Source organism: Sarcophilus harrisii, chromosome 2 (assembly GCF_902635505.1).
Source record: "Sarcophilus harrisii chromosome 2, mSarHar1.11, whole genome shotgun sequence".
Lineage (NCBI taxonomy): Eukaryota > Metazoa > Chordata > Mammalia > Dasyuromorphia > Dasyuridae > Sarcophilus > Sarcophilus harrisii.
This window is the reverse complement of record NC_045427.1, coordinates 628036420-628063688: the sequence shown is the minus strand read 5'-3', so window position 1 is coordinate 628063688 and position 27269 is coordinate 628036420. Positions and strand designations below refer to the sequence as shown.

The 27269-nt window shown below is 46.2% G+C and overlaps 1 protein-coding gene across 9 annotated transcripts in view; it reads right to left on the bottom strand.

The window, feature by feature from the left end:
- The window catches only part of LDB3 (LIM domain binding 3), a 111168-nt gene extending 88336 nt beyond the window's left edge, over positions 1 to 22832 (bottom strand). For 8 of the 9 annotated variants that reach the window (XM_031956746.1, XM_031956739.1, XM_031956742.1 and 5 more), the window contains exon 1: positions 22488 to 22733. In XM_031956746.1, the coding sequence (XP_031812606.1) occupies positions 22488 to 22580 (93 nt within the window). In that variant the 5' untranslated portion in view covers positions 22581 to 22733. The other variant, XM_031956740.1, reaches the window with a different exon arrangement.
- Positions 22833 to 27269: the final 4437 nt, after the last annotated feature.

The window sequence follows — 27269 nt, the reverse complement described above, 5'->3', positions numbered from 1 at the left end:
GAAGTCAGGGGTGCTCTGGAGTCAGCTCTTATTGGCATAGGAGAGCTAATTGTTAAATTTTCAGTATAAGCGTTTAAATCAGCAAATTCTACAAATCAGCCCTAGATTTAATGTTTTGTCAATTGTCTGGACTTAGGAAAGCGGTGGGGGAAAGTGGAAATAATGCAGATTCCATAGCAGGGCGAGCCGGCTGTACAAAATTTACCAGCGTGTCACTGGTTGGGCCGGGCCATGTCTGCGTTTGCTTCAGACTGTGCCATTCTAGAATTCCTTGATTCTGTGGTCGTCCCAGCAGCCAGATGCTCGCACCCACTATGTTCACACACCCACACGCTCACACTTCTTGGTGCTCACAAAGCATTCAAACACCCCCTCACCCATTCTCCCAGACATTCCCCTTCCCAGACTCTCACACACCCACACTAAGAACCTACACCCGCTCCCACATGTCCCCCACACACACTCAAACATGTACTGTCTCTAGAAAACTCACAGCAGTGTCAGCAATGAGACAGTGATAGATAGCAACGTTTGTTTTACTCGGAATTAGAAATTCTCCGAAGGGAAAGAGACCTCAGAGGCCATCTTGCTCAACCTCTGCCTGACCAAGCTCTCTAGGTGGATTGAGCACCGGGCTTGAAGTCAGGAAGACTTATCTCCATGAGTTCAAATCCAACTTCAGGCACTTATTCTGGGCAAATCACTTAATCCTGGGTGCCTCCATTTCCTCATCTGTAAAATGAGCTGGAGAAAGACATGACAACTGCCTGATCAAGGCTCCTTCCTTGACTAGTCATCCAGCCTCTGCTTGAAGACTTCTTGAAAGACATCTCGCTCAGTCTACTTTTGGATAGATCAAAAAATTAGGAAGAATTCCCGTATATTCCCTGTACCCCCCTTTTATCTCTCCATTGCACAAAGTTCTTACTCCCTGTTGTTGGGCAAGTGACCTCTCTGGGTCTCAGTTTCCTCATCTGTAAAGTGGGGAAGGTGATGGCCTAAGAGAGCTAGAGGATACCCTAGACATGATTCTGTTTCTCATTCTGCTAGTGACACTGAGCAGGTTATTTATCCTTGATGTCTCTTTTTCTACAGTTAACAGGTTAGATTCCATGATATCTTGGGGTATCCTCCAGACCTCTTCAAGTCTATGAGAAATGATTTAAAAAACCTTCTAGAATAGCAATGGACAGTGATGGGCCCAGGTCAAGGTCAAGGATAGGATCAGCTGTTAGGTAGAAGTCAGAGTCCAAGCAGCACTTAGGGTCAAGGTCCTGGAAAGTTCTAAGCTTGGGTCTAGATTCAGGTTGGGAGGAATCAGGTCAAGATCAAGGCCAGGATGGGGGTCATGAGTTGTCTGGAAGATTTAGGTGAGGTCCAGAGACTGAGGGTACTTCAAGGCTGGAGGAAGGATGGGAATTACTACTGGAAACATGGAGGATGGAGAAGGTGCCCAAGGGTGGTGTTTACAAAGGAACGCTCTTCTCTTATTGTCGGTTCAAATTATCTTGTTGTTCCTAGGATGGTTTTTCCCTTTTCTTATATATGCCAGTATCCCTGGCACTTATAATAGACATGTAACAGATGTAACATGTAATCTTCCTCCATTACTGAGTGGGGAGCAACATGCAGACAAATAAATATAGAATTTTGCACAGAATGAATACAAAATAATGGAGATAAGGCATGAACAAGTAGAGAAGAGAATCAGCCAAGATTCCTTATAGGATATGACTCTTCAGTGCCTCGAGTGGAGTTGAGGTCCCCAAGAAATGGACGTTAAGAGGAAGGATATTTGAACCATAGGAAGGAGCTCCTGCAGAGGAGTGGAGCAAGGAAGAGGTTACCCTGGAAGAGGAAGAGGAAGAGACTATCCTGGAGGGGAACAGCCAAGAAGACTGAGAAGGCCTCCTGATGCTGGGAGGAGAAGGAATTCTAAGCATAGATTCATTGGTATAGAGAACTCCCAGGTGAAGAGAGACTTTCTAATGGACGTGGCTCTTTTCAACAATGAGATAATCCAAGCCAGTTCCAATGATCTTGTAAAGAAGGAGCCATCTGACCCCAGAGAGAATTGTGGGAACTGAGCGTGGATCACAACATAACATTCTCACTCTTTTTGTTGTTGTTTGCTTATATTTTGTTTTCTTTCTCATTTTTTCCTGTTTGATTTGATTTTTCTTGTGAAGCAAGAGAATTGTATAAATGTGTATGCACATATTTGGATTTAACATATATTTTTATCAAGTTTAACATGTATTGGATTACTTGCCATCGAGGGGAGGGGGTGGAGGAAAGGGGGAAAAATTGGAAAACAGTTTTGTGAGGGTTAATGTTGAAAAATCATCCATGCAGATGTTTTAAAAATTAAAAAAAAAAAACTTTAATTTTTTTTTTTAATTTAAAAAAGAAAGACCTCACAAGTCTACATTAAGACTTTCTCTGCTACTTATAATCTCAGGGTGAGGAGTCTCAAAATTTTGTGTGCCAGAAACCTCATTGACCATGTAAGAATTGTAGATCCTTTCTCAGAATAACATTTTTTTAAAAATCACAATTAAAGGAAAAGTTAAATTTCAGAGAGAGGCAAGTGAAAATACACATTTCCTCCATCACATTGGGTGGGTGGGTGGAGTCCATTAACCTCAATTTCAGGACCCCTGCTTAGAATATTGAGGGAGGGGCTAAGGGACACTTATCAACATCTGTCATGGGCTTCCCAACTCTAACAGCATTTCTATCTTCACCATCATTTCACTTCTCTCAAATGCCTGAGGTTTTATGTTTTATCCTACAGGAAATCTGGAGTCATTAAAACTTCCTGAGCAGGGCAGTAACATGGTCATGTTGGTACTTTTGGAATATCAATTTGGCAACCATGTAGAAAATGGGTGAGGGAGGGAAAAGATTGGCTGCAGAGACCAATTAGTAAACTGCTGAGATTAAAAAAGTGATGTTTGACCACATTGCTTTCATTCTGCACTTGGGTGGTTCATTTTTTAAATCCAAATATAGCATTCTACATTCATCCTTGCTTGGTCTAGCAGCATCCAGTTCAAAGTGGATTGAGGCAAGGAAGAACTGGTCCTTCCCCAGCCCTGCTGCATAAGCTGTAGCACACAGGACAGGCTGGCCAAGCTCCAGTCTTGATAGAATTCATCTTTTCCTTGTTTTTTTTTTTTTTTTTCATTTCTTTCCCCCCTCCCTCCATCCTTTCTTGTTCATAAGAACCTTAGAAAAAAATTCAAGCTTGGCTCAGTTCAACCAAGGTAAAGGGGATTCGTTCAGCCCTGTGGCCAGAAGGACAGTTGGTATTAGAACACACCCAGAGATTCAGAATGTTTTTGTTCATTTGCTTCACTTGTGTCTAACTTCATAGTCCCATTTGAGGGTCTCTTAGCAAAGATAATGGACGATTTGCCATTTTCTTCTCCAGCTCATTTTACAGATAAGGAAACGGAGGCTAAGTGAAGTGACTAGTCCAGGGTTACACAGCTAATGTCTGAAACCAGATTTGAATACTTCCCTAAGTGATCCCCATTAATCTTGCATTTATTTTGTATATGTACTATAGTTATTTCTTTGTATATACACCGTTCCCTAGACATAGGAAGATGGATTCATTTCTGTGGCCAGCAAAATGCCTTTTGAAGATCGGATTTAGAAAAAATTGGATTCCGATAGAAAAGATATCTTTTTGCCTCCATTTAGTGTTTCCCTTTGGAGTATATACTCTCTGCTTTGATGTTTCAGATTTTGGATGATTGCTGAGAATTTCTTTTGATTTCGGGCTACCCACTGGATTTATTTATTTTAAACCTTTCAGTCTGATGGGAAATCATTTGTTATTTACTCTCCTGGGCCACAGATCCCTTTCCAAGGAGGCTTCCTTCCCTTGCTCTGTTAATTGCTAATTAATTAGCAATCTCCAGTAGGTATCCACTCATACCCATTGGATAAAGAGTTCTCAGCCTATTTTTTGCATGGGTCATTGACCCCTGGGACAGCGTCTGGTAAGAATAATAATTTTAAATGCATCGAATAAAATTTACAAAATTATAAACTAAATCAATTATATTTAAATAAATAATTAAATATTTAAATGAAATTTTAAAATATTTAAATAAATTTAAACTTAAATTAAATCTATTTAAATATCAAAACATTTTTTAAAAAAAGCTCACAGGTCATAATTAGTCTGTAAGAATGTGACACTAAATATTCCCTCAGCATGACCTGGCAAAATGGGGATTCTCGGAAGAGAAAGGAATGAGATTTCAGGAAATGCTTCCTTAGTACAAGACTGTCCTGAGGGCCAATGAAGGTGGGTTTCCTACAGAGCTGAAATGCGATAACCTTTGCCTTGTTAGGAGACAGTTATATCTATATTCATCATGCAAGAGGAGGGTCATTCAGTCCTGGGCCCTGCACTCACATCACAGTCTCTATTCCTGACCTTCAGGGCTATGCTATAAACAGTCAGTGCCTGTCAGCAGCTCTGGGTAACACCAGAAACAAAACACACGGGCAGGCTTCTGTTGAGAAATTCCAAGAATGTCCAGTACAGCCTTTCCCCGGAATAGCCGGGGTCAAAGAGCCATAGGACGTCACAACTGGAAGAGACCACACAGGGTAGCCGCTCAACCCCCCAGGAGCCCAGCCATCGCTGCTAAAACATCTGGAAAAGGGTCATCTGGCCTCTGCTTGAATACTTCCAGGGACAGGGAACTCACACTGTGAACTCAGCCCATTCCACTTACAAACATTATTGTTAGGATTTTTTTTTTTTTTAATATCCTACAAAAACTTTGTTTCTACAACTTTCACACATTGATTGATACTAGGCCATTCCTCCAGGGCTATGCTTAAAATATATAGCTAATACCTCTTTTATAGCAATACACAGAATGCTAGCAATCCACAAGCTATTTGAGGACAAGTATCATACCCCTCCTCCTCCCCCACCCTCAGATAAACACTCCCAGTTCTTTTACTTTATCATCAAATGCCACGGCTTCTGGTCCCCTCACCATCTCATTCACCCTCCCTTAAAAAGGGTTCAGCTTATCAATGTCCTTAAATGCTACCCAGGATTGGCCAGAGTGTCCCAGCTGGGACAGGATCACGGCAGAGCACAGCAAGACCACCCTGGTTTTTGTCCTGGACATGACACATGGCTCCCTCTGTATGTACTTTCTTGGTTGCCGGGCCGTTCTGGCTTGTGCTGAGCCGGCGGTTCACTAAAACCACCAAGTCTGATGGAAATGAGAGCTGTTTTCTAGCCACGGGTCTCTATCTTGTCCTCATGAAGTCGGCTTTTTGAACCTCTCTTTAACCCCAGTCTATTACAAACCACATTCGCTGGCCATCCCAGCTTGGCGTCGTTGGTCCATTTTTTTGACTTTGCCTCCTCTAAATCATTAATTAAAGTGCTGGACTGAGCACTGAGGACTGAACCTTCTGGGAGTCAGTTCATTAAAGGCTGGGATGACCTCATAGGATTATGAATTGAAAGGTAGATCGGACATAGAGGTCACCTAGCCCAACCCCTTAATTCTCCAAAGTCCAGAGAAATGTAGTTCCCATGGCTAAGAAGTGAGGAAAGCCGGTATTCACACCCACATCTCACTCAAAAGTCCAGCATCTCTGCTGCTTTATTAGCACAGTGTTGCCCCTGGTTTCCTCATGGGTCTAATGAGGTGATTGAACTAGATGAGCTCTAAATCCCATGCTTTTCTAGGTCATAAAAGGTGAGCGTTCTGAACAGAGACTTTTCCACGGGGACTGTTAAGTGACTGGTCTATGCGGATTTCCCCTTCCCCAGTCAATGACCCTGACCCTCTATTCTCATTTAATCAGCCTCCCTGACCAGGCACAGGGTAGGAACTGCTCCTGAGCAGCTGGTCTTCTTGTTCCAACCCTGATTCCCCGGGGAGAGCTTCCTCCTAGTCTGGGGAGTGGGGAGGAGGATAGATGGGGCAGCTGAGGGAGGGGAGAAGGAGCCCAGCTCCCATTACAGCTGCCCATGTGCACCTGTTGAGAGATAAATAAAGTTGTTCCCTTCAAACCCCTCTTTGTAAAGTGAACCCCCCACCCAAGTCTGGTTAGCCTCTGGTTAATGCCAATATCCCAACCCTATGGGCAGTTAGAAACTGCTGGGGATGGGGGCCCAGAGTTGAGAAATACAACTTTTCATTGTGGGGCTAGACCTGGGACAGCTCCTAGAGGAGGTGAAGTTCAGCTCTCCTGTGCCGCAAGGTCAGGTCAAAGACATAGCTGATGTCAGCCCAGGAGGCCGGGGAGAAGAGCTCTTAGCCCAGGAAGCAGGGATGGGGGCAGGTACTCTAGAGCTATGGAGTTGCCTAACACAAGAAACTGTGCCCCCTTCATACTCTCCTCCACATGGAGTCTAAAAGGGACAAATGTAGGGCATTGTGTGCCAGCCAGCTGTAGACACTGACCTGTCCCCCAATGACTGGGCCACCTGAACCTGGCCAGGATGGTATGACTATAATTTTTAATTAACTGGGGCTCAGGGCAAGCAGCCAGATATCTGTAGAAAAACTCCTTTCTCCTAAGAGGCAGCATGGTACAGAGGATAAAGCACTAGACTTGGAGCAAGGGTTAAAATTCTGCCTTGGAACTTACTATCTGTGAGACTCAAGGACCCATTTAACCCTTCTCAATCTCACTTTGCTCATCTGTAAAATGGGAATGATTGTAAAGATTACATGAAGTATTTATACAGATGTTGGTTTGTATTATTAACCCTGAGGAAGGAGATTAGCTTGATCACTGAGGCAACTGTGGACATCTGGATGGGGGTGAGTAGACCAGAGCTTAGAGCATGAGTGCTAGTTTAAATATAATTCAGACTTCTTAGCCTGGTAGTCAAGACCCAATTTCACATCTTTATCATTTCTGCCCCTCTTTACTCAAGTTACCCATTGAAATCAAGTTCCTTCCTGGAAGTTATCCCTTCCATTAGCTCCACTTCTGCTTCCTGTGTTTCCTATGCTTGGGATGCTCTCCCTCTGCCAGCCTTGCTATCATTTTCTTTTTTTTTTTTTTTGCAGTCTCCTCCAGCATGCCTTCCCTGATTACTTCCATTTCGTGAAAACTTGTGTGCTTAATAAACGCTTGTTGCCTGATCTCCCAGAGGCTTTTGCTTGCACCTCCCTGAGGTCCCTTATCACACATTATCATGTACTCGAGTTTTCCATGTTTGTGCTGTCTTGAAGCCCACAAATGGAGGGGCCCTATCTTATCTAAACTTCGAAGCTTTCCCGAGGCCTAGACCATGCATACAGAAGGTGCCTAACAAGTATTTGTTGAGTAACTAGGACATCAGTGTGGTCTGGTAGAGAGAAAGCCACCTGGCCTCGGAGCAAGGACAACAGGCTTTCAGACCTCACTACTTCATGTCTTTCTCTAGGACTTTAGACAAATTATGCCCTCTTGTTTCTCATCTGCAAAATCGGGATGACATTTATCGAATCCTTTAAGGCGTAAATAACATTTCCCACCAGTGATCTCATTTGATCCTGACAAGAGCCTCCTGGGATCAGTAACTAAAGGATTAATTACTAGCCCATTTTATAGATGAGGGGACCAAGGGACTAATCTGTGATCACACACTGGCAAGTGTCAAGGGAGGGATTCTTAGTTCAGGTCTTGTCTGACTTCAAAATTCTCCCACTAAACCCCCCTCACAGGGTCTCATAATAATCATGTGAGAGGATGGATTTTACAGGTGGAGATATTGAAGCTGATCAAGGTTGAGGTCACTCTGGGGTATGCCAGTTAATGTTTAACAACCAGCTCTTCAGAAGGAAAAAACTCTCACCCTACGCTTTTAAATTTTGATCCTAATAATGGACAAACAACAACAATCCTCATTATTCACATTTTTACCAGCATTTTCTTAAGTCTAGACAATCAAGAAAGGAATCAAGCTCTGCTGGCCATTTTCTAAGGTATAAATGCTCATACTGAAAATTTAACAATCAGCTTAAGAGCTAGGTGGCTCAGTGGATAGAGCACTGGCCCTGAAGTCCAGAGGACCTGAGTTCAAATCTGTCTCAGACACTTAATCCTTCCTAACTGTGTGACCCTAAGGCAAATCACTTAACCCCAATTGCCTCAGAAAAACAAAAAACTGGTCCTAGGCAGCTCCAGTTATTGAATATCTCAGGCAAGACTGGGAGCTTGTTTCTTGCTCCACTCTCCCTTGCAAGCCTCTGGGACTTCTTGGTGCTCAACCCTTTCCCCCAGCCCCAGCCCATTCCCCTCACAGACCCCTGGGAGTGTCCTACTGATGCCTGGGTACTAATCTTTCCTGATCCTTCCTCAGGGATCCTGTTCTAAAACCAGCCTCTCCTCCTCCTCCTTTGATTCTTCCCTCTTCCTTCAGAATTCAAACACCCACTTCCTGCCCCCAGCTAATGACTGATGTCTCTGAGCCTTATCTGTCATCTGTAAAATGGAGTTAATGTATCCATTAGGAGGCAGTGGGAGATTTGGGTTCCAACCTGTGTGACTTTTCAAATTTATAACTTCTCCGACCTCAGTTTCCTCATTTGTGAAATTAGAGGCTGGGTTAGATGGCATCATGGACTCCTTCCAACTCTAGTCCTTTGACCTGTAAAACTTATTTCCCTGGGTTATTGGGAGGATTAAATTAGACAGTATCTGTAAAGGGCACTTTGGAAACCTAAGAAAGAGTCCTGATCAACTTGTTCACACTACAGAGTGAATGATTGCTGATGGCTTTCAATAGGACTCTTTCCCATAGTGCTCTGCATTTCATGAGAAGTCAATGGATGTCGGTACTGTTTTAATAACAATTCTCTGACAGTGAAATACCAGATACCATCTAGGTCACTGCCTCCTTGGCCCAAGCTTCAAGGTCATCCAACCCAGTCCATGTCTAGAGGAGAATCTCCACTCCAATTTACCAAACACATGATCCTCCAGTTTCAACTTGAAAAGCTCTAGTGAAGGGGAGCTCGCCACCTCTCAAGGAAGTAGTCCATTCTCCATTTGGATGGCTCTAATCGTGAGGAGGGTTTTCCTGATCTCAAGCCTACATTCATCGTTTTGGTTTTTTGATTTGTTTTGCTTTATTTTGGTAAGTTCCACAAATTGCTTCCAGTCCTGCTTTCTCAGGGCCAAGCTGGAAAAATCTAATCCTTCCTTCATAGAATAACCCTATAGCCCCTTCATGGCTTTGCCTCCCCAGTAACAGGTTCTTAAGAACTACTTCTTGATTGATAGCCGTCTCATGGTTTGGGAGGTAGAAGAGATCTCATTTGGTCCAAAAGTCATTTTACAGATGAGGAAACTGAGGCTTGGGGAACTAAAGTGACTTGCTTATGGGCTTACAAGCAGTAAATCACAGTAAAAGGACTCAAATTTCTGATTCCAGAAGCAGTTTTCTTTCCACTACAATCATGCTGTAGACCTCATGGTCTATCCACTACAACCTTCTCTAGGCTAAACATCCTGAGTTATTCCAACCAATTTTTCTAGAGCATGAACTCCAGGCCCTTCTCTTTGCTACCTTCTGATGTTCCATGTTATCGATGCCCTTCCAAAATGGCGGGGCCTCTCTCGGACTGAGCAGATGCTCTAGACAAAGTCTGATCAGGGCAGAATACCAACGGCCTCTTTCATACTGTTCTTTTTGCACAATCTAACATCAGGCAAGTTGCTCTGGTTGTCATATCACATTGTCGACTTCTGTTGGATTTTTAGTGCCCAAGTTGCCCCCTCCACTGCCTACCCACCTTATCTTTTTTAGATCCCAACTTCTTAAACTATAGTTCACAGCCCCATATGGGGTCTCATATTTGAATATGGGGGGTCACAAAATTATGATTTATTATCAGTATGTGTGTGATTTCTATTCCTATTTTATACTTGGGAGTCAAAAAAATTTCAGGCAAAGAAGGATTGTGAATGGAAGAAGTTTAAGAAGCCTTGCTCAAGGTGAAGTACTGGCAAACCAGATCTCTCTCATTTTGACTTTGAGACAGTGATTGTTTTTAACTCAAGCATACAAAATTTCCCCATTAAATTTCATCCTATTTGATTGAACCAATGGTATATTCTATCTTGCTGCCATTCTGACTTGTACCTTCCATGCTTCAGTGCCAAACCCAAAAAACCGCTTGTAGCCCTGGCTCTGCTTCTCTTTGCCTGGTACATTAGAATCCCCCTTCCACCATGGACTGAATCTTAGTGAAGAATCCTTGCTTAGACTTAGTAATGTCCCATCCCACCTCCATTTAGTCTAACTCATGTCCCCCTCTCTTATTAGTAATTGATGAATCTGGACATTAGTTGGGTTGGGCCATGATGGGAGAATAAATTCAGGTCTATCTCCAAATGGTCTGAGAAATGAAATAGTTCTGGGACAACTAGGTGGTGCAATGGGAAGAAAGAAAGAAAGAAAGAAAGAAAGAAAGAAAGAAAGAAAGAAAGAAAGAAAGAAAGAAAGAAAGAAAGAAAGAAAGAAAGAAAGAAAGAAAGAAAGAAAACAGAAAAGAAAAGAAAAGAAAAGAAAAGAAAAGAAATCATTCCGACAGGGATCTTGAGACTCCAAGTATCTCCTGAATAAAGAAGGGAAGCCAGATTCCATCAAGCTGCCTACCAGAACTACCACAACTTTACCCCCGGAGAGTCTGCTCAACCTTTCCAGCACAGAAACCAAAATGAGACTCTACAAGTGTAGAATCAAAAGCTCCTTGCTGTCCAATCTCACCCACTGACACTGATAAAGCTCTGCTAGGAAGCTTGAGAGGTCATCTCAGGCATCCCTCTGCCTTTCAGCATGACCCCAGGATAATGAGAGGCTGTCCTTTTTTTGGAAAGACCCCTGAGTCATTAATTCAAGCACTAAGTTAGGAAGATCCTCCCTCTGTCTACCTAAGGTCCTAACCTTCCGTCCATGCTTCTGGACCCCCCAGAGGGAACACGGGGCTAACATGATCTGTTTCTGCTGAGACCCTGCATGAGGTCATCAGCTATCCCTGGCGGCTCAGACGTGCCAGGAATGTGCTGAGGCCTCTATTGGAGAACAGGGAGCCCTAGGCAGGCTACTTTGGTGATTAGGTTACCATGTGGGGGCCCTGATGGATGCTGTTCTGAGAGCCTGGAGGGAGTGGGTGGAGAAAGAGAGGGTTGTGGCTGGGAAAGGAGGTCCCTGCTCACCAAAGCCCTTTTGTAAAAGGGGAGGCCTGGATTCTTCTGAACAAAAAGAGGAATGACAGCTGCGAACAAGACGCTAAGGAACGGATTGTTCTACAAAATAAACTGGAATTCTCTGAGAAAAGGGACTGAAGTATCCACACCCCTTGACCCAGAAATCCAACTCCTGGGTCCAACCCACCTCGCCCATCCCCAAAGGAGGTCAAAACCAGAGAGAAATGACCCCCATACACCAGAATGTTCTCAATAGTACTTTTATGGTAGCAAAGAACCAAGAATGGAATGGGTGTCCATAGACTGGGGAAGGAGAAGGGGAAGGGAAACTTTTTGCAGTTTAAAAAAAAGAGAGAGAGAGAGAGAGAGAAACTTGTGAAGAACACATGAACTGATGCAGGATAAAGCAAGCAGAATCAGGAGGATGATGCACACTGTGATTCTAGTCATAGAAATAAAAAGAGCATTAAAAAAAAGCTGCCTCTTTATACCCCAACAATTAGCATAGTGGCTGGTATCTAGTAGGCACTTAATAAATGTTTATTGAAACTTTGGATGGAAAATACCATCTGCATCCAGAGAGAGAAATATGGAGACTGGATGTAAATCAACACATGCTATGTTCACTTTTTTTTCTGCTTTTTATTTTTCTCTCTCGTGGTTTTTCCCTTTTCTTCTGATTTTTCCTCATTCATAAGAAAATGTTTTTTAATTGAATGTATAACTAGAAAAAATTCAAATGCCAAAAAAATACAAATGTTTATTGAATTGAATTGAAGTTTGAGTAGCTAATAACCCAGTCTGATTCTAGAGACAGGGATCATCACCATCATCATCATAGTTAATATTTACGTTGTACGGAAAGTTTTATTAGGGATTTTATATGTATTAACTCGTTTGATTAAATTAACTGAGGTAGATAGTTTGAGTGACTGGCCCAGGGTCACACAGCTGACAGTTACTGGAAGAAACATTTGAACTCACTGCTTCCCGGCTTCCAAATCTAGCTCTCGAAGCTCTATAGCACCACCTAGCTGCTTGCCTTGTCATTTCGTTGGCGTAGGGAATTTAAGGGCATTGTTGTCTAGAGGACAAGAGACGGCTAAATGGCTCATCGGTGCTAGACCTGGAGTAAGAAAAACCTGATTTCAAGTCCAGCCTCAGACACTTACTAGCTGATTGATCCTGAGCAGGAAATGGCAAACCACTCTGGTGTCTTTACCAAGAAAATTCCATGAACAGTACGGTCAGAAGAGGAAAGGTGTTCCAGGCAGAGAAGACTATGATAAGCAAAGGTGTGGAGGTGGGAGATGGCGGGATAAGACTGGAGACCAGCCAAGCAGTCCATTTTAGATGGAACACAGAGTCCAATTAATGGAGTAAGGTGAGACAGAGATGGAAAGGAAGGTTGGAGAAATGAAAAGCAAGAGTCAAACAGATTGAATGACTGAATGATAGAAAGGCCAGGACATTGGCCCAGGGTCACACAGCCAGGATATGTCAGATTGTGATATGAATCAGGTCTTTCCAACCTTGAGCTGCATCTCTCTCAGTTGTGCTCCTAAGACACAAATAGCAGAAAATTCCTCCCTTCTTTTGCAGAAAGATGAGGGACTACTGGGGTAGAACCCTGTCTCACTCAGGGTTGTTTTTGTTTGACTACTGTAAAGAGCTGAAACTCTGAGCTGGTGCACTGGAATCAGACAACCGAACACTGTAAGCTAATTACTGATTGGCCAATATTAACATATGCTTAGAAAATGGCCCTTCCCACTATCCTGTGCTGGTTCGATCTTTTGGTGTATACAGAGAATTGGAGGAGGGAGTAGGGGGTAGAGTAAGACTAGCCAGAGTCACTTTGGAGGACGACGTAAAGAACCTGTGTCCATCCCCTTCACTTCTCCCCCTAAAGACCAAGAATAAAGACCAAGGACTTTTGCTTATCCTGACTCCAGCTAATGCTGAGGCCTCCAGAGAGCTAACCTGGACTTTACAGACTACATCTATTTGTTAAAAAGGAAAGTCTAAGTTACTGGAAGAGAAGAGACAAGGAGTAGAGAAGTTTGATGGAGAAGGAGTAAATAATGTTTGCTTTTTAAAATAAGGTCTTGAGAGACATGGGAGGAGCTGGCCAGCATCCCGCTCTCCGAGGCTGTTTCCCTGGGTCTGAGGCTTCCCATTATCCATCAAATAAGAGATAAGCCCTTTCACATGTCACTCAAGGCCCTTTCTAATCTGAATAGAACTTTCCTTTCCATCACTGTCTCTCCTTATTCCATGTAATGGACTCTTGTGTTCCATCTCAAATGGACTGTTTGGCTGGTCTCTAGTCTTGTCCCACTTTCTCCCACCCCCACATCTTTGCTTACGACAGTCTTCCCTGCCTGGAACACCTTCCCTCCTCTGCTTGTTGAGCTGTTTCTCTTCCTTCGAAGCCCAGTTCACGAATCACCCGTTCCAGGAAACTTTCTCTGACCTCCCTGGGTAGAACTGATTTTTTTCTCCCTTTTCAAATTTCTTTGTCCTCTCCTCCGCACTTACCAAGTTATATCTCATGCTATTCTTATTTACGTATTTACCTCAGCCCCCTAGTTTTTAAACCCCTCAAGAGCATGTTCGATGAACACAAGGACTGCATCTTACCTAAACTTTATAACTCTTCATAGACTTGGACAGTATACTGAATACAGTAGGAGTTTAATAAATGTTGACAAGCACCACCAAGAAACTTGGTTAGGTTGGAGGAGGGAGAAAGAGACCCGTAGATTTAGAGACCTAGAGAGCAGTCAGAAAAAAGGAGGAAGAGATGACTAAAGGATAGGAGAGTCTCATAGATGAGACAGAGAGAATAGAGATAGAGAGTTTAGAAAGAGAAAGAGACAAGAAACAGTAGAAGTGAGAGAGCAGAAAGAGAGAAAGAGAAAGACAGAGAGAGACAGAGAAACAAAGATAGCAATAAAGAGACAGAAATAGGGACAAAGAGACAGAGAGAGAAAGAGAGGGGGGAGAGGGAGGAAGGGAAGAAAAGAGGGAGGGAGAAAGAGGGAGAGACAGAGACAGAAACAGAGAGACAGAGAGACAGAGAGAGAAAGAGAGACACAGAGAGAGCAATAGACACTGACACAGAGAGACAAATAAAGAGAGAGGGAGAGAAAGAGAGATAGACACAGAGACAAAGAGACAGACAGAGAGACAGAAAGAGAAAGAGAGAGGTGGGGGAGAAAGAGACAGAGAAACAGAGACCGAGAGAGAGAGGGAGGGAGGGAAAAAGAGAGAGGGAAGGAAAGAGACAGAAACAGAGAGAGGAGAGAGAGAGACAGAAAGATAGAGAGAGAGGGAAGGAAAGAGACAGAAACAGAGAGAGGAGAGAGAGAGACAGAAAGAGAGAGAGAGAGAGAGAGAGAGAGAGAGAGAGAAGAGACAGAGACAAAGAGACAGAGAAAGAGAGAGAGAAAGAAAAAGAGAGAAGGGGAGAGAAAGAGAGACAGAGACAGAGAGAGGAGAGAGAGAGAGAGAGAGAGAGAGAGAGAGAGAGAGAGAGAGAGAGAGAGAGAGAGAGAGAGAGAGAGAAATAGAAGAGACAGAGACAAAGAGACAGAGAGACAGAGACAGAGAAAGAGAGAGAGAAAGAAAAAGAGAGAAGGGGAGAGAAAGAGAGACAGAGACAGAGAGGCAGAGAGACAGAGAGAGACCATAGTTCTAGAGCCAGGAGTCCTCAAACTTTTTAAATAGGGAGCCAATTCACTGTCCCTCAGACTGGTGGAGAGCCGGACTATAGTAAAAACAAAAACTTTGTTTTGTGGACCTTTAAATAAAGAAACTTCATAGCCCTGGGTGAGGAGGATAATCATCCTCAGCTGCTGCATCTGGCCCGCAGGCCGTAGTTTGAGGATCCCTGTAAATCTAGACCATGAGGGGTGGGGTGGGGGAAGCTAAGGAGTAATTCTCCTTGGCCAGATCTTTGTTGTTATTGTTAGGTTGTATCTGATTTTTGTGACCCCATTTGGAGTTTTCTTGGGAAAGATACTGGAGTGATTTGCCATTACCACCCTCCCCAGACCATTTTACAGATGGAGAAACTGAGACAGACAGGGTTAAGTTGGCTTGTCCAGGGTCACACAGCTCATAAGTGTCTGAGGCCAGATTTGAACCTACCAACAGGCGTTTTCCTGACTCCAGGCCGGTGCCCCACCCATTGTGGCCTAGCTGTCAATAATAACTCACTCTTCACAACATCCCCAAGGAATAAACTCTTCTATAAAAAGGGAAAAGGAATAGCATCTGTCTGCCTAGTAAGGGTCAAATGAAATAAAGCATTCTGTAACCTTAACGAACTGTGTAAATGCTATTATTATTAATGCATCTGAACAAACATTTATTAAATCCGCACTGCCCGTAGTGTACAAAATATATATGTACATTTTTCACATGGTACACAGGGATTACTGTTCCCATTTTACGGATGAGGCTACTGAGGCGCAGTGATGAACTGGTTTGCAAGAGGCCACATGGTAACAAATGATGGAGATTTGAATCTTGGTGGCGCTGACTCCTGCTCCGTCCCACAGGCCCTAGAGCTTTCTGCTTTGCCTGACCTTGGGAAAGAGACTGGCGTCCAGAAGGCCAGGGTTGGCCCAGATAATACCTGAAGGCTCCAGCCCATAAGGAACAGGTTTATTTTCCTAGTTTGTGGCAGGCCCGGGAGACTGAAGATCCAGAGGAAGTTCTGACTGAGCTCAGATCACTCCTGCCTCCTGGCCTTGGCTCTGTATTACTTCTCCTGTCCGGAGCAAAAGGACCACTCAGATCATGGGCTTTTCTTCCAACTTCCTGCCACACAGGGCTTGCCTCCTGGGGAGCTGCTGCCAGCAGGACTGGGAAGGGAGAGCCGGCTTCACCCGAGCCCCAGCAAACTTTCCCACTATTAAATGGGTTTATAGGTTTGCCTTTGCCAAGTTAGGCCAAAGCCCCAAGGCAGCTGGCTCCTCCGTTTACAGTGCCTGCTTGGCAGGAAGGGACACAGGGAAGAATCAGGCAGGGAAAGGCATTGAGGAGCCAGGTGGGGGTGTTGAAAGAGCCTATGAACAGTAATCTGAACACCCCCAATTCAAATCCTTCCTCCATTTTTGTTATGATGAAATGCCTTTAATTCTCTGGGCCTCTACCTCCTTATCTATAAAATGGGGATGATAATCTTTGTCCAATGACCATCGGTGTAGGGAGGAGCGTCTTAATGCTCTGGCAGTGTGAGTTATTGTTTGTAGCAAGAAAGCAGCTGGGGGAAGAGCGAACTTTGGCTTCTCTTGCTGGGATTTGGGAAGAAATATTCTGCCTCTGAGATGATTTAGCTTGTCCCCTGATGCCCCTGGTGGGACTTGGGCAAGCCGAGCACAAAGGGGCCCATTGCATGACAAGGGCCTGCACAAGAACTTCTCGTTCCTTGAGCCTTGGCCCATCAGGAGCCCCTGCAGGGGCTCAGCCCTCCAAGGTCTGGGACCCAGGATGGGGACAGTGGTGACCGTGCTGGGTTTGGAATCATAGGACCCGGTTTTGTCATTCACTCCCTGCATGACCTTGGGAAGACCTGAGACTTAGATAAGTCAACTTTCTCTGGCCCTCAGTTTCCTCATCTGTAAATTGTTGGGCTAAGTGAGAGGTGTCATGGAGGGGGGAAGAGAGGGAGAGAGAGAGAGACAGAGAGACAGAGACAGAGAGACAGAGAGAGAGAGACAAAGAGAGACACAGAGAAAGACAGAGAGACAGAGACAGAGACAGAGAGACAAAGAGAGAGACACAGAGAGAGAGAGAGCGTGCACCCAGTGCTGAATGAACCAGATTAAAATGTAACTGGGACATGTGAACCAAAGGCCAGTTCATTCAATAACTAAACCATAGCTCGCTATATCTATGTGGCACTTTCTGTCCACTGCCTCAGTCCACCCGGTCCTGCTCCTCTCCCCCGTTCCCTGACCCCCTCCTCCGACTCTGTGTGCCAGTTTCAGAATGGCCTCTCCCGCTCCCTCCCCAGCCCACCCCAGCCCTTCCCCCAAGCCCCAGCTCTACTGCTTCTCTCTGGCTCGCCCCACCCCCAGCCCACCTGCTCTTTTCCCTTTGCCCTCCCCGCAAAGTCAGTCAGGCTGTCCCTCCTCAAGCCCCCACCAGCCCCTGGCTCCAGTGCTGTCTTCTCCTTCAAGACAAGTCTTGGAAATAAGCAGCTACCTGCCAAGTACATTGTGGGGCTCAGGGAGACCCAAGATTGCTCCTGCTTCCGTCATGCTGACTGTGACCTTGACCAGGCTCACAGTCTCCCAGCCTCAGTTTCCTCATCAAACCAAAGGGAAAAGGGGTAGACAGTGACCTCTGTCTACCTTGGAGGTCTACAAGGGTGAGCCCATCAGCTCCCTTTCATGCAAAAGACAAAAATCTGGTTCTGTTTGTCTTTGCTTTGAAGCAATTTTAAAAAAAGTGCTTTTGAGGCACCCAGAATGCTCTAGTTCTGACTCCCCCTGAAGACTCCTGCTCTGAGAGCCCACATATTCCCCGGGGGCTTGGAATAGAACAAGAGTCAGCTCCCTGCCCCTTGCCCTTGTCCCCTGCCTTGCTCAAGTGCCAATCAAGACCTTTCGCTCTCTTCCTTTCTCTCCAGGGTCAAGAAAGTTTCTGGCCTCCCCGTTTGGATTTCCCTCTGAGAGAGAACAATTCCCCCATCAATAAGTGTGGCTCAACAGCTTGGGTTTTACCCCCGCCTCAGTCCCCAAGAGGACAGAGAATCAATACTGAGAATTTGGAGAAGTGAGGCTGGGGTGGGCTGGGGGGGGGGGGGGGGAATATGGCAGCTGTCACCATTTGCTAAAGCAGCTGTGGGATCTCCCTTGTAAGGGAACAGATGAGTGGAGCTTTGTGAGTCTCAGCCACAGAGGAGCATGGACTTTGATCCACAGGGACCTTGGAGACTAACAAATATGATCAGTCAGTCAGTCAGGCAGTGGACATTTATTAAGCACTTACTGTATACTAAGCACTAAAGGTAGGAAGAAAGGCAAAAACATGATGTCCGTCCATAAGGAGTTCACATTCTAATAAAGGTGGAAAGTTGGGGGCAGAGGAAGATGGTAACTGGAAAAGAACCATTTCTATGTATGATAGGTACATTGAGGGGAAGCTCTAATTCTTTATGAGCTGCCCGGGACCTCAAAAAGCAACTGATCCAAGTCTACTTGGTGGGGCTCCCCTTTGGAACGTCCCTGAGCATTCGTCACCCCTGCAGTGTTAGGGAACCTGACTCCCTCCTTGGGTAACTCATTCGGCTTGGGGACAGATCTGAGTGTCAGGCTGCGCTTCCCTTCCCCTTAACTCTAAACAAGTTGAAAATGATCCCCTCCCATCATTCCCCCATTATTTCTGATTCAGCCCAGCCAAGCCAATCGGTGTGAGAGTAATCCGTCTCTTCTGCGATAATCCTCCACGTGCTTCCTAACACAGGGTGATACAATGCAGTAGGGCTCCAGGTAGACCTCGTTTGGGATCCTAGCTCTATCTGTGTGACTTTGGATGCGTCCCATCACTAATTGGGCCTATTTCCTTGGGTTTCAAATGAGGGCTCAGACTGCTGAGATGGCCTCCCGAGTCCCTTCCCTTCTCATTACAGACTTTCTTTCCTTTAGGATGTCCCCATGAGGGTCAGGGAGCCATAGCATGATGGAGGCCATAGCAGGAAAAAAGACAGATGAGAGAAAGGAGGAAAGCGAAGGAGACAGCGGCCGTGATGGGTCGGCAGGGAAGAGGTTAACCCCACGGCTTGGGGGGGGTTGTCTCTGACTGTGTGTGTCTCTGACTGAAGGGAGAAATGTTGGAATGAGCAGAGCCACTTCAGACTCTCACATGAGTTCCTCGGAAATAAGATAAGGGATGCACTTTTCAAAAAAAAGAAGGAAAGAAAGAAAAAGCCCAGAACCCACTTTTAAAGGACTATCTCAAGTGTCAGGGACGGCAGAGGGAAAATGTCAGAAGTTGGGGGCTTTTATCACCACTAGTAAAGGGCACTGGGAGGTGAGAGAGCCCCAGACAGCCTCTTTCGGGACTCCCACCCAGGCAGGAAGGGGATGGGACAGCCATCTCGTGGGACTCAGGGCCACTATGAATGGCTGATCCTTCATGCCAGAGAAATCCAGTTTTGACCCCTTGGTTTTGTAAGTAAGGGACAAGGGACTGTCTTCCAAGCCCCCGACTCCCTCATTGCCCCAGTCCCCCTCTCAGTACAAAGGTTTAGAGATGACCTGATTTCAAACCTTCTGGGAAAGCGGACTGGTCACCTACAGAAGCTGGTGTTTGGCCAGTCGGGAATCACACAGGTCCTTCCAAATAGCATCTTTCATTTCTTTCCTTTCTTTTCCTCCCCACCCTCTCCCACACTTATCTCTTCTCTCCTCTCCTCCCTTCTTTTCTCTTCTCATGCTCTTTCTTCTTTGCTCCTCTCTTCCCTTTCCTCATCTTTCTCCTTTTTCTTCCTCTTCATCTGTCTTCTCCTTTCTTATTTTCTGTTCCTTTCACCTCTCTTCTCCCCTCTCTTCTTCCCTCCTTCCTCCTCTCTTCCTCTCCCCTTCCTGCCTTTTCTCTCTTCTCCCTAGACTTTCCAGCCTTCCTCTTCTCACACTTCTCCTCTCTTTCTCCTTGTCTCTTTTCTCCTCACCTCTCCATTCCCCTAAATCACTAATTGTGAATTTGAAAGTGATATTATTTCCCCTCCTGATCTCTCTCTGTGTCTGTCTCTGTCTCATCTCTCTCTCTGACTCTTTATCTCTCTCTTGCTTTCCTTCTTTCTCTATTTCTCTTCCCCCTTTTTTCTCTCTGTCTTTCTGTCTCTGCCTCTCCTCTTTTTTTCTTTTCTTCTCTATCACCCCCACTCCATTCTCTGCCTCTCTCTTTCTGTCTGTCATTATCTTTCTCCTTTTCTCTCCCCCTTTCTCCTCTCCTCTCTTTCTGTGTGTGTCTGTCTCTATATCTAACTTGTCTATCTCTGTCTCCCCCCTCTCTATCTCTCTTTGTCTCTCTTCTCTATCTCTTACTTTTTCTCTCCCTCCTTCCCTCTCTTTCCTTCTTCTCTGTCTTTCTCCTTCTCTTCTCTCTTTTTATCTCTCTTTCACTTTCTCACCTTTTCTCTTTCTCTCCTCTCCTCTCTTCTGTCTCTATCTCCCCATTTCTTCTCTCTCCTCTTTCCATTTTTCTTTGCCTCTGTTTCTCTTCCCTTTCCTCTCCCTCCTTCTCTCTCTCCCCTTTTCTCTCTCTGTCCCCCTTTCTCCCTCTGGCTCTATTTCTCTCCCTCTCTCCCTCTCTCTCTCTCTTCTTTTTTCTTTTTCCTTATCTCTCTTTGTATGTGGTCTGTCTTTCTGTCTCTGCATCTTCTCTCTATCTCCCATTTCTCTGTGTGTTACTGTCTTTCCCTTTCTCTCTCTCTCTCTCTCTCTTTCTGTCCCCCTGTGTGTCTTTATATCTCTCTCCTCTCTCTCCATCTCTTCTTGTCTCTCCTTTCTATTTCTCTTTCTCTTCCCTTCTCTCTCCTCTTTCCTCTCTTTCCTTCTTTCTCTATCTCTTTCTTTCTTCCTTTTCTGTTTCTCTGCCTTTGTCTCTCTATCCCTGACTGTGTCTCTGTATCTTTCTGTCTCTCTGTGTGTGTTTCTGTCTCTGTGTATCTCTATTTCAGTCTCTCTACATCTCTGTCTCTGTGTTTCTGTGCCTTTTTATATGTCTCTGTCTTTCTGTCTCTCTTCCTCCTCTCCCTCTCTCCTTTTTCCCTTCCTCCCTTCCTCCTTTCTCTCTCTCTTCTCTGTCTGTCTCTTCCTCTGTCTCTGTCTCTCTCTCTCTGTTTGTTTCTCTCTGTCTCTCTCTCTCTTTCTCTGTCTCTCTCTGTCTCTGTCTCCCTGTCTTTCTCTCTTTCTCTTCCTGTCTCTGTCTCTCTGTCTCTGTCTCTCTCTGTCTCTCTTTCTCTCCCTGTCTCTATCTCTGTCTCTCTGTCTCTCTGTGTCTCTCTCTCTCTTTCTCTGTCTCTCTCTGTCTCTGTCTCCCTGTCTTTCTCTCTTTCTCTCCCTGTCTCTGTCTTTCTGTCTCTGTCTCCCTGTCTCTGTCTCTCTCTCTTTCTCTCCCTGTCTCTGTCTCTCTCTCTGTGTGTGTCTCTGTCTCTCTCTCTGTCTCTGTCTCTCTCTCTGTCTCTGTCTCTCTTTCTCTCTCTCTCTCTGACTCTCTCTCTCTCTGTGTCTCTGTCTCTCTCTCTGTCTCTTGTCTCTATCTCCCTGTCTCTGTCTCTCTTTCTCTCTCTCTCTCTGACTCTCTCTCTCTCTCTGTCTCTGTCTCTCTCTCTGTCTCTTGTCTCTATCTCCCTGTCTCTGTCTCTCTGTCTCTTTCTTTCTCTTCGTCTCTCTGTCTCTTTCTCTCTCTCTCTCTCCCTCCAGTACCTGGAATACTGAAAAGAATATTTCATAGCTTAATTAAGCTACCTGATTCCCTTGATCATGTTTCACTTCCATTCTAGAACACAGGGATTGAGAAATATAGACTTGGCTGTGAGAAAAGTCTCTTGGGAAGAAAAAAAAGGTGGTGCTATAAGCTGACCTCAGCTTCAGCCATGGGGCCAGCACCTCTCCAGGTCTGTTTGATTGGGCAGCTGAACACCTGATCCTCCAAACATTGGGTGCCCCCAGTTTTTAATATGATACAGGAAAGGTCTGCCACCTTCTCCGGTGCTTAAGTGTCTCCCCCCACCCCCAATATCCCAGAAGCCTGGGCTGGCTACAGGAAAACTCAATGGAACGGTGCTTTACCAATGACAACGAGTTATCTCGAACGTGGGGACTTCTCGAGTCTCCATGCCCTAAGCAAGTTATCCAGGCTCCTTCCATCCATCCAGTGTGGCACCTGGGCCCACACCCTGCAGCCCTGCCACAGCCACTAGTCCCTGACTAACAGTCAGACAATGATGCATCTGATTCATCTGGAGCATCAGAAGGACGGCGTCCCACCTCCGGGGCTCCCAGTAGTTGGTATTCCTCACCCCTCTCTCTCCAAGCCCCTTTGAGCCTCCCCTTGCCCAACCCGATCATTTCCCATCCCGGGGAAAGAAGGCCCCAGCTCTTCAGCCCTTGCCGGTGAGAAGGCAGCTCTCCCCTCTGAAGGGTTGCCTGTTGCTTCCTCTCCTCAGGACCGGAGGCACCAGAGACAGGTCTTAGTGGTACCTTCCTTGGGCCCCAGAGCTGGGCTCCGTCCGGGCCATGAGCCCCTGAGACACTCACCCGGGAGATGGTAAGCGGCATGTTGAAGTCCTTGCCTCCCTGGAGACGGAAGCCCCAGGGTCCTGGGCCCGTGAGGGTCACGCTGTAAGCCATCCCAAGGTGGAGACACTTGCCCTTCGCCTCTGCAGGACAGACGGAGAAGCTGGTGAGGGAGAGGGAGATAGAAGGGGCTTGGGGGACGCAGTGTAAGGAAGGAAAGAAATCCCAGCCGCCCTCCCCACCCCAGCAGGGAAGCCACCCGGTCTGCCTTGCCTGCACAGCCCAGCTGGAGAGTCACCTAAGAATAGACGGCAGCTCGAACGTCGACACTGATATCTCCACTCAGCTGAGTCCATAAATGGGTTGTAACCCAATACTCCCTATACAAGTGCCTCCATGACTCACCCAGCTAATATAGCCCCCAGGGAAGGGAGCCCGGTCCCAGCTCCCCCAGCCCCAGCCCTGAGGGCATAGAGAAGAAATGGACATTCTTATCCCTGCCCCCAAACTCATCTTTTTTAGGGGGGGATCCCTCCCTTTGTCTTCTGGATGGGCTCAGCCTTCCTGAGCACCCAGGGAGATACACAATTTCTTTGCTGGGAGCAAAACCTCATTTTCAAATGCTCCATTTTTTTTTTATGGAGCCTTTGGGATATGGGGAAAGTCACTTTAGCTCTTTGGGACTCAGTCTCTTGATCTGTAAAATGAAGGGGTTTATTTTGGTGACTTGGAAGGTCCCTTCCAGCTCAGAACTGATAAACGAGCAAGTGAATGAATGAAAGGACATTTATTAAGCGCTTACCATGTGCCAGGCTGTATGCCAGTCTCTAAGGATGCACACATTAGAAAGTGGACCCTGCCCTCAGGGACTTTACATTCTTCTCTGTCTCTCTGTCTCTCTCTCTCTCGTCTTTCTCTCTTCTCTCTCTCTCTCTCTCTCTCTCTCTCTCTCTCTCTGTCTCCTCTCTCTCTCCATTTCTCTCCTCTCTTTATTTCTCCTTCTTTCTGGGTGTCTGTCTGTCTGTGTTTTTCTGTCTCTCTGTGTGTGTCTCTGTGTGTGTGTCCCTCTCTCCCTCCCTCCCTTTCTTCCTTTCTTTTGTTTTTTTATCATAACAGAAGCACAATGGCTCCTCATGGGCCCAATCCTGTTATTGATACATGGACATTATGACCTCCGACATTTCTGATCTGGGCAGCTTGGTATCTCCCCCAAAGGGGTTCACTATATTGGTGCTGGATGTAGACACACACACTTTTGTCTTTAGTCATACTGTGATACAGAACTCCTGAGCTCAATTGCCTGTAAGCCCTGACCTTTGGGAGACTAAGGCTGGTGGATTGATTGAGCTCAGGACTTCTGAGCTGAGTTCCATGAGTCTCAACTTCCCAAGCATCAGGGATTACAGGCTGAAGATATATATATACATATACATATATATATAAACCTATTTATAAACCAGATTTATATATATATACCTTCAATGCACCTAGAAGCACACAGAGGGAGGCAGGCAGGGTGGTATCCTGCGGTTGGAGTCAGGGAACCTGGCACCTAGTGCCCACACTGCCACTAATTGTTAAGATACTGGACAAATCAAAAGACTTAAAAGGTGGGACTTTGAAAATCATCTGATCCCTGAATCATTATACAGGTGGGGAAACTGAGGCTTAGATTCACTAAAAAGCTCATATTTCCATAGCACATTAGGTTTATAAAGTTTATAAAGCTCAGGAGAATACCATAAATGACAGAAAACTGGTATTATTTTGTTCATTCTGGTCCGACTCTTCATGACCCCCTTTGGAGTTTTCTTGGTGGAGATATTAGTTTGCCATTTACTTCTCCAGTTCATTTTATAGATGAGGAAACTGAGGTAAACAGGATGAAGTGATGTATTCGGGGTCATCCAGCTAGTAAGTGTCTGAGCCCAGATTTTAATTTCGCTCTTCACAACTTCAGGCCCATCACTCTCTCTACCGGCCCAGCCAGATACCTTAGCCATAGGTCTCTGATCTTGATGGTAGCCACTTTCCAGAAGCATGTGATCTGAGAGATCCTGAAGCTTAATTTTCTGACCCCAAATTCACCATTTGGTTTTCTCATACTGTAAATATGTGAACCATTCCACCTCTGAGCCTATTTACTCATGCATAAAGTGCATCATTCTCCCCGTCCCTCTCCGTTCCCGGGGTTGCCAGGAGGATCACATTTCATATTGGGACTGAAGTATTCTTAAATCATAAATGACTATGTAAATTCGCTTAATTGGTCATGTGATTTCATCAATGTCAAGGAGGTCCCAAGGAGGAAACTCCCTTTAGAAATGCACAATCTTCTCTCTACCAGGGTACTTGGAAACTTACTCCAGTCACATAGCTAAAAACTGGAGGCAGGATTTGAACCCAGATTTTCTACCCTCTCTCCTCCACTCCCTCATTATTTGGGACTTTCTCATGAGGACAATGACCGAAGTGCACAGTTGTTAATTAAGACACAGCCTTTTTGGCATCCCCGGGCCATTGCCATTGAAGCCAGCTCTTCAAAGACGGAAGCAGGTTGCAAGAATGGGCCGGGCAATAGTGGATCTGGAGTCCAAAACTTGGCTTGGAGTCCTGCTTCTCCCACTTGCTAGCTGTGTGACTAAAGGCAAGTCAACCTCTTTCAGCCTCGGTTTCCCCTTCTGTAAAATCCTACCAGATGGGCAAAGGTCTAGTAGCTCCAGGGCTTCTAGCTGGGGAATGCTGAACCCAGACCTGGAGACTCCCGAGTATAGGATCAATAGGTTATTGTGGGAGCAAGGGAGGAAGGAGTGCCAGGAAAAAACACTGTCTACACCTTGGCCCGGAAGGTTTACGAAGTACCTTTAGTTATGTGAGGTGGATGCCGGGGTTAAGGGCTGGGTCTGGGATTCTTGCCCCCTTCTGTTCCTTCTCCCAAACCTGTAACTCCAAGCTCAGGGCCAGGGCCACACCCTCCAGGCTGTCTCCAGGCCTGCTCAGGGCCATTCCTGTGTCCGTTGCCTTCCAGGCTTTGGCCGTTCTGGAAAACCTGACTGTAGCCCAGAAAGTGGAGGCCGGGCTGTGCCACAGGCTCTGTGCCCTTTGGAATGGGGGCCTTGGGGGGGAGGGAGGGGAAGAGGGCAGACAGACAGATGCCATTTGCTCGTTGCTATGCAGCAGAGCCTCGGGGAGACAGGAGCCCACATTCTTCGAGCTCTGATTAGCTGCTCGTTGGCAGGGAGCAGAGCGTACTGGCATGCCTCTCACATGACGCTGCGCTTAGGAACCATGGGGTGTAATGGAAACCCAGAGTCTTAAACCAGACTCAAAGGGCTTGGGGTGGAGTGCCTCCCCCCATACTTTGACCCAGAATTACCAGCTGTATGACCTTGGCCAACTCCCTCATTTTTCCCCATTGCCCCCCTGTGCCAGCTCCCCAACAGGGTTCTTAGGAGAAGAGGGTGCCGACTGTCTTCAGCTCCCCAGCTCCAATGGTGTGGCTGTGCCCCACACCAGGCCAGCTCACTGCTCCCCTTCCCCTCCTCGTCCCAGTGGTCAGACCACGTCCTGCTCTGCTGAAGCAGCAGGGCTGCCTCTTGGTGACAGTCTGTCACCCGGCCCAGAGGCTTTCTAGCTTGGGAAGGGTTGGCCAAGGTTTGATCAACATGGCAGCTCCTTTAAGTAGGAAGGCTCATCTCTGTGGGGTGATGAGAGAATGTGAGCGGAGGGAGAGGAAAGGGCTTCAAGCATTCACTCATGTGATTAATATTTATTAAACGCCTAGTAACATTCTTTACCTAGAACCTCAGTTCTAATGGTCTGTCACAAGAACTAATCTACCAGCCCCTCCTGATTGCCTACACCTTGAGCCCTGGTCCATTCCCCTTTAACTGCCCCCTCCCCCTTGCCCTCTATCTGTACAGTCTTTCCCTGGTCACCCGCCTCAGCAGTTGGATGCTGACCTCCATCCCCTGGCCCCCTGACCTTTCCCAAGAGAAAAGGCTTTGGACAAGGGCGTCTCCCGTCACTGGAACCTGCCACAGTGAAGACCCCCGCCCCAGAAATGGTTCCAAGGGGAGGATAAGAGCGGATGCCTGCATCTCCTTGTTGTGTTCTTAAAGGGAGATATAAGTCCGCTGTGAAAAGGGAGGAGATGATTCCAGGAGGTAGAAAAGGGAGTAGATGGAGAGACTCATGTGGATGATAGGACAGCTCTGAGAGGATGGGTATGGAGGGGGATCAAGGGCACAAAATAATGCCAGAGCATGGTCTGGCCAGAGCTGGGCCAATGTTTGTAGTCTTTAAAAAGCCCCTTCCCAATTCTGTCAGCAGAGAGCATGTGGCTGAGAGGGATGTGGTAAAAGGAGGCAAGAAAAGAGAGGAGGAGGAAGGAAGGAGGAAGGAAGGAAGGAGGAAGGCAGAAGGTAAGGAGGGAGGAGGAGGAGAGAGATAGGGGAAGAAAAGGGAGGGGAAAAATACAAGAGGAAGGAGGAGGCAGGAGGAAACAGGAGGGAAGAAGTAGGCAGGGGAAAGGAGAAGGAGAGAGACAGAGAGAGAAAAAAAGAGAGACATGAGAGAAGAATCTGCAAACCAGAGACCAGTGAGTTTGATTTTCCTCCTGCCTCCTGCCTCCTCCTCTCTTCTCCTTGCTCTTCCCTCCTCCTCTTTCCTCTTCTTTCCTCCTCTTTCCTTCTCCTTCCTCTTCCTTTCTCTTCCCCTTCCTATTTCCTCCTCCCCCTCCTGCCCCCTCCTGTCTTCTCCCTCATCTTCCCTCCTCTCCTCCTACCTCCTCCTTCCTCCTTT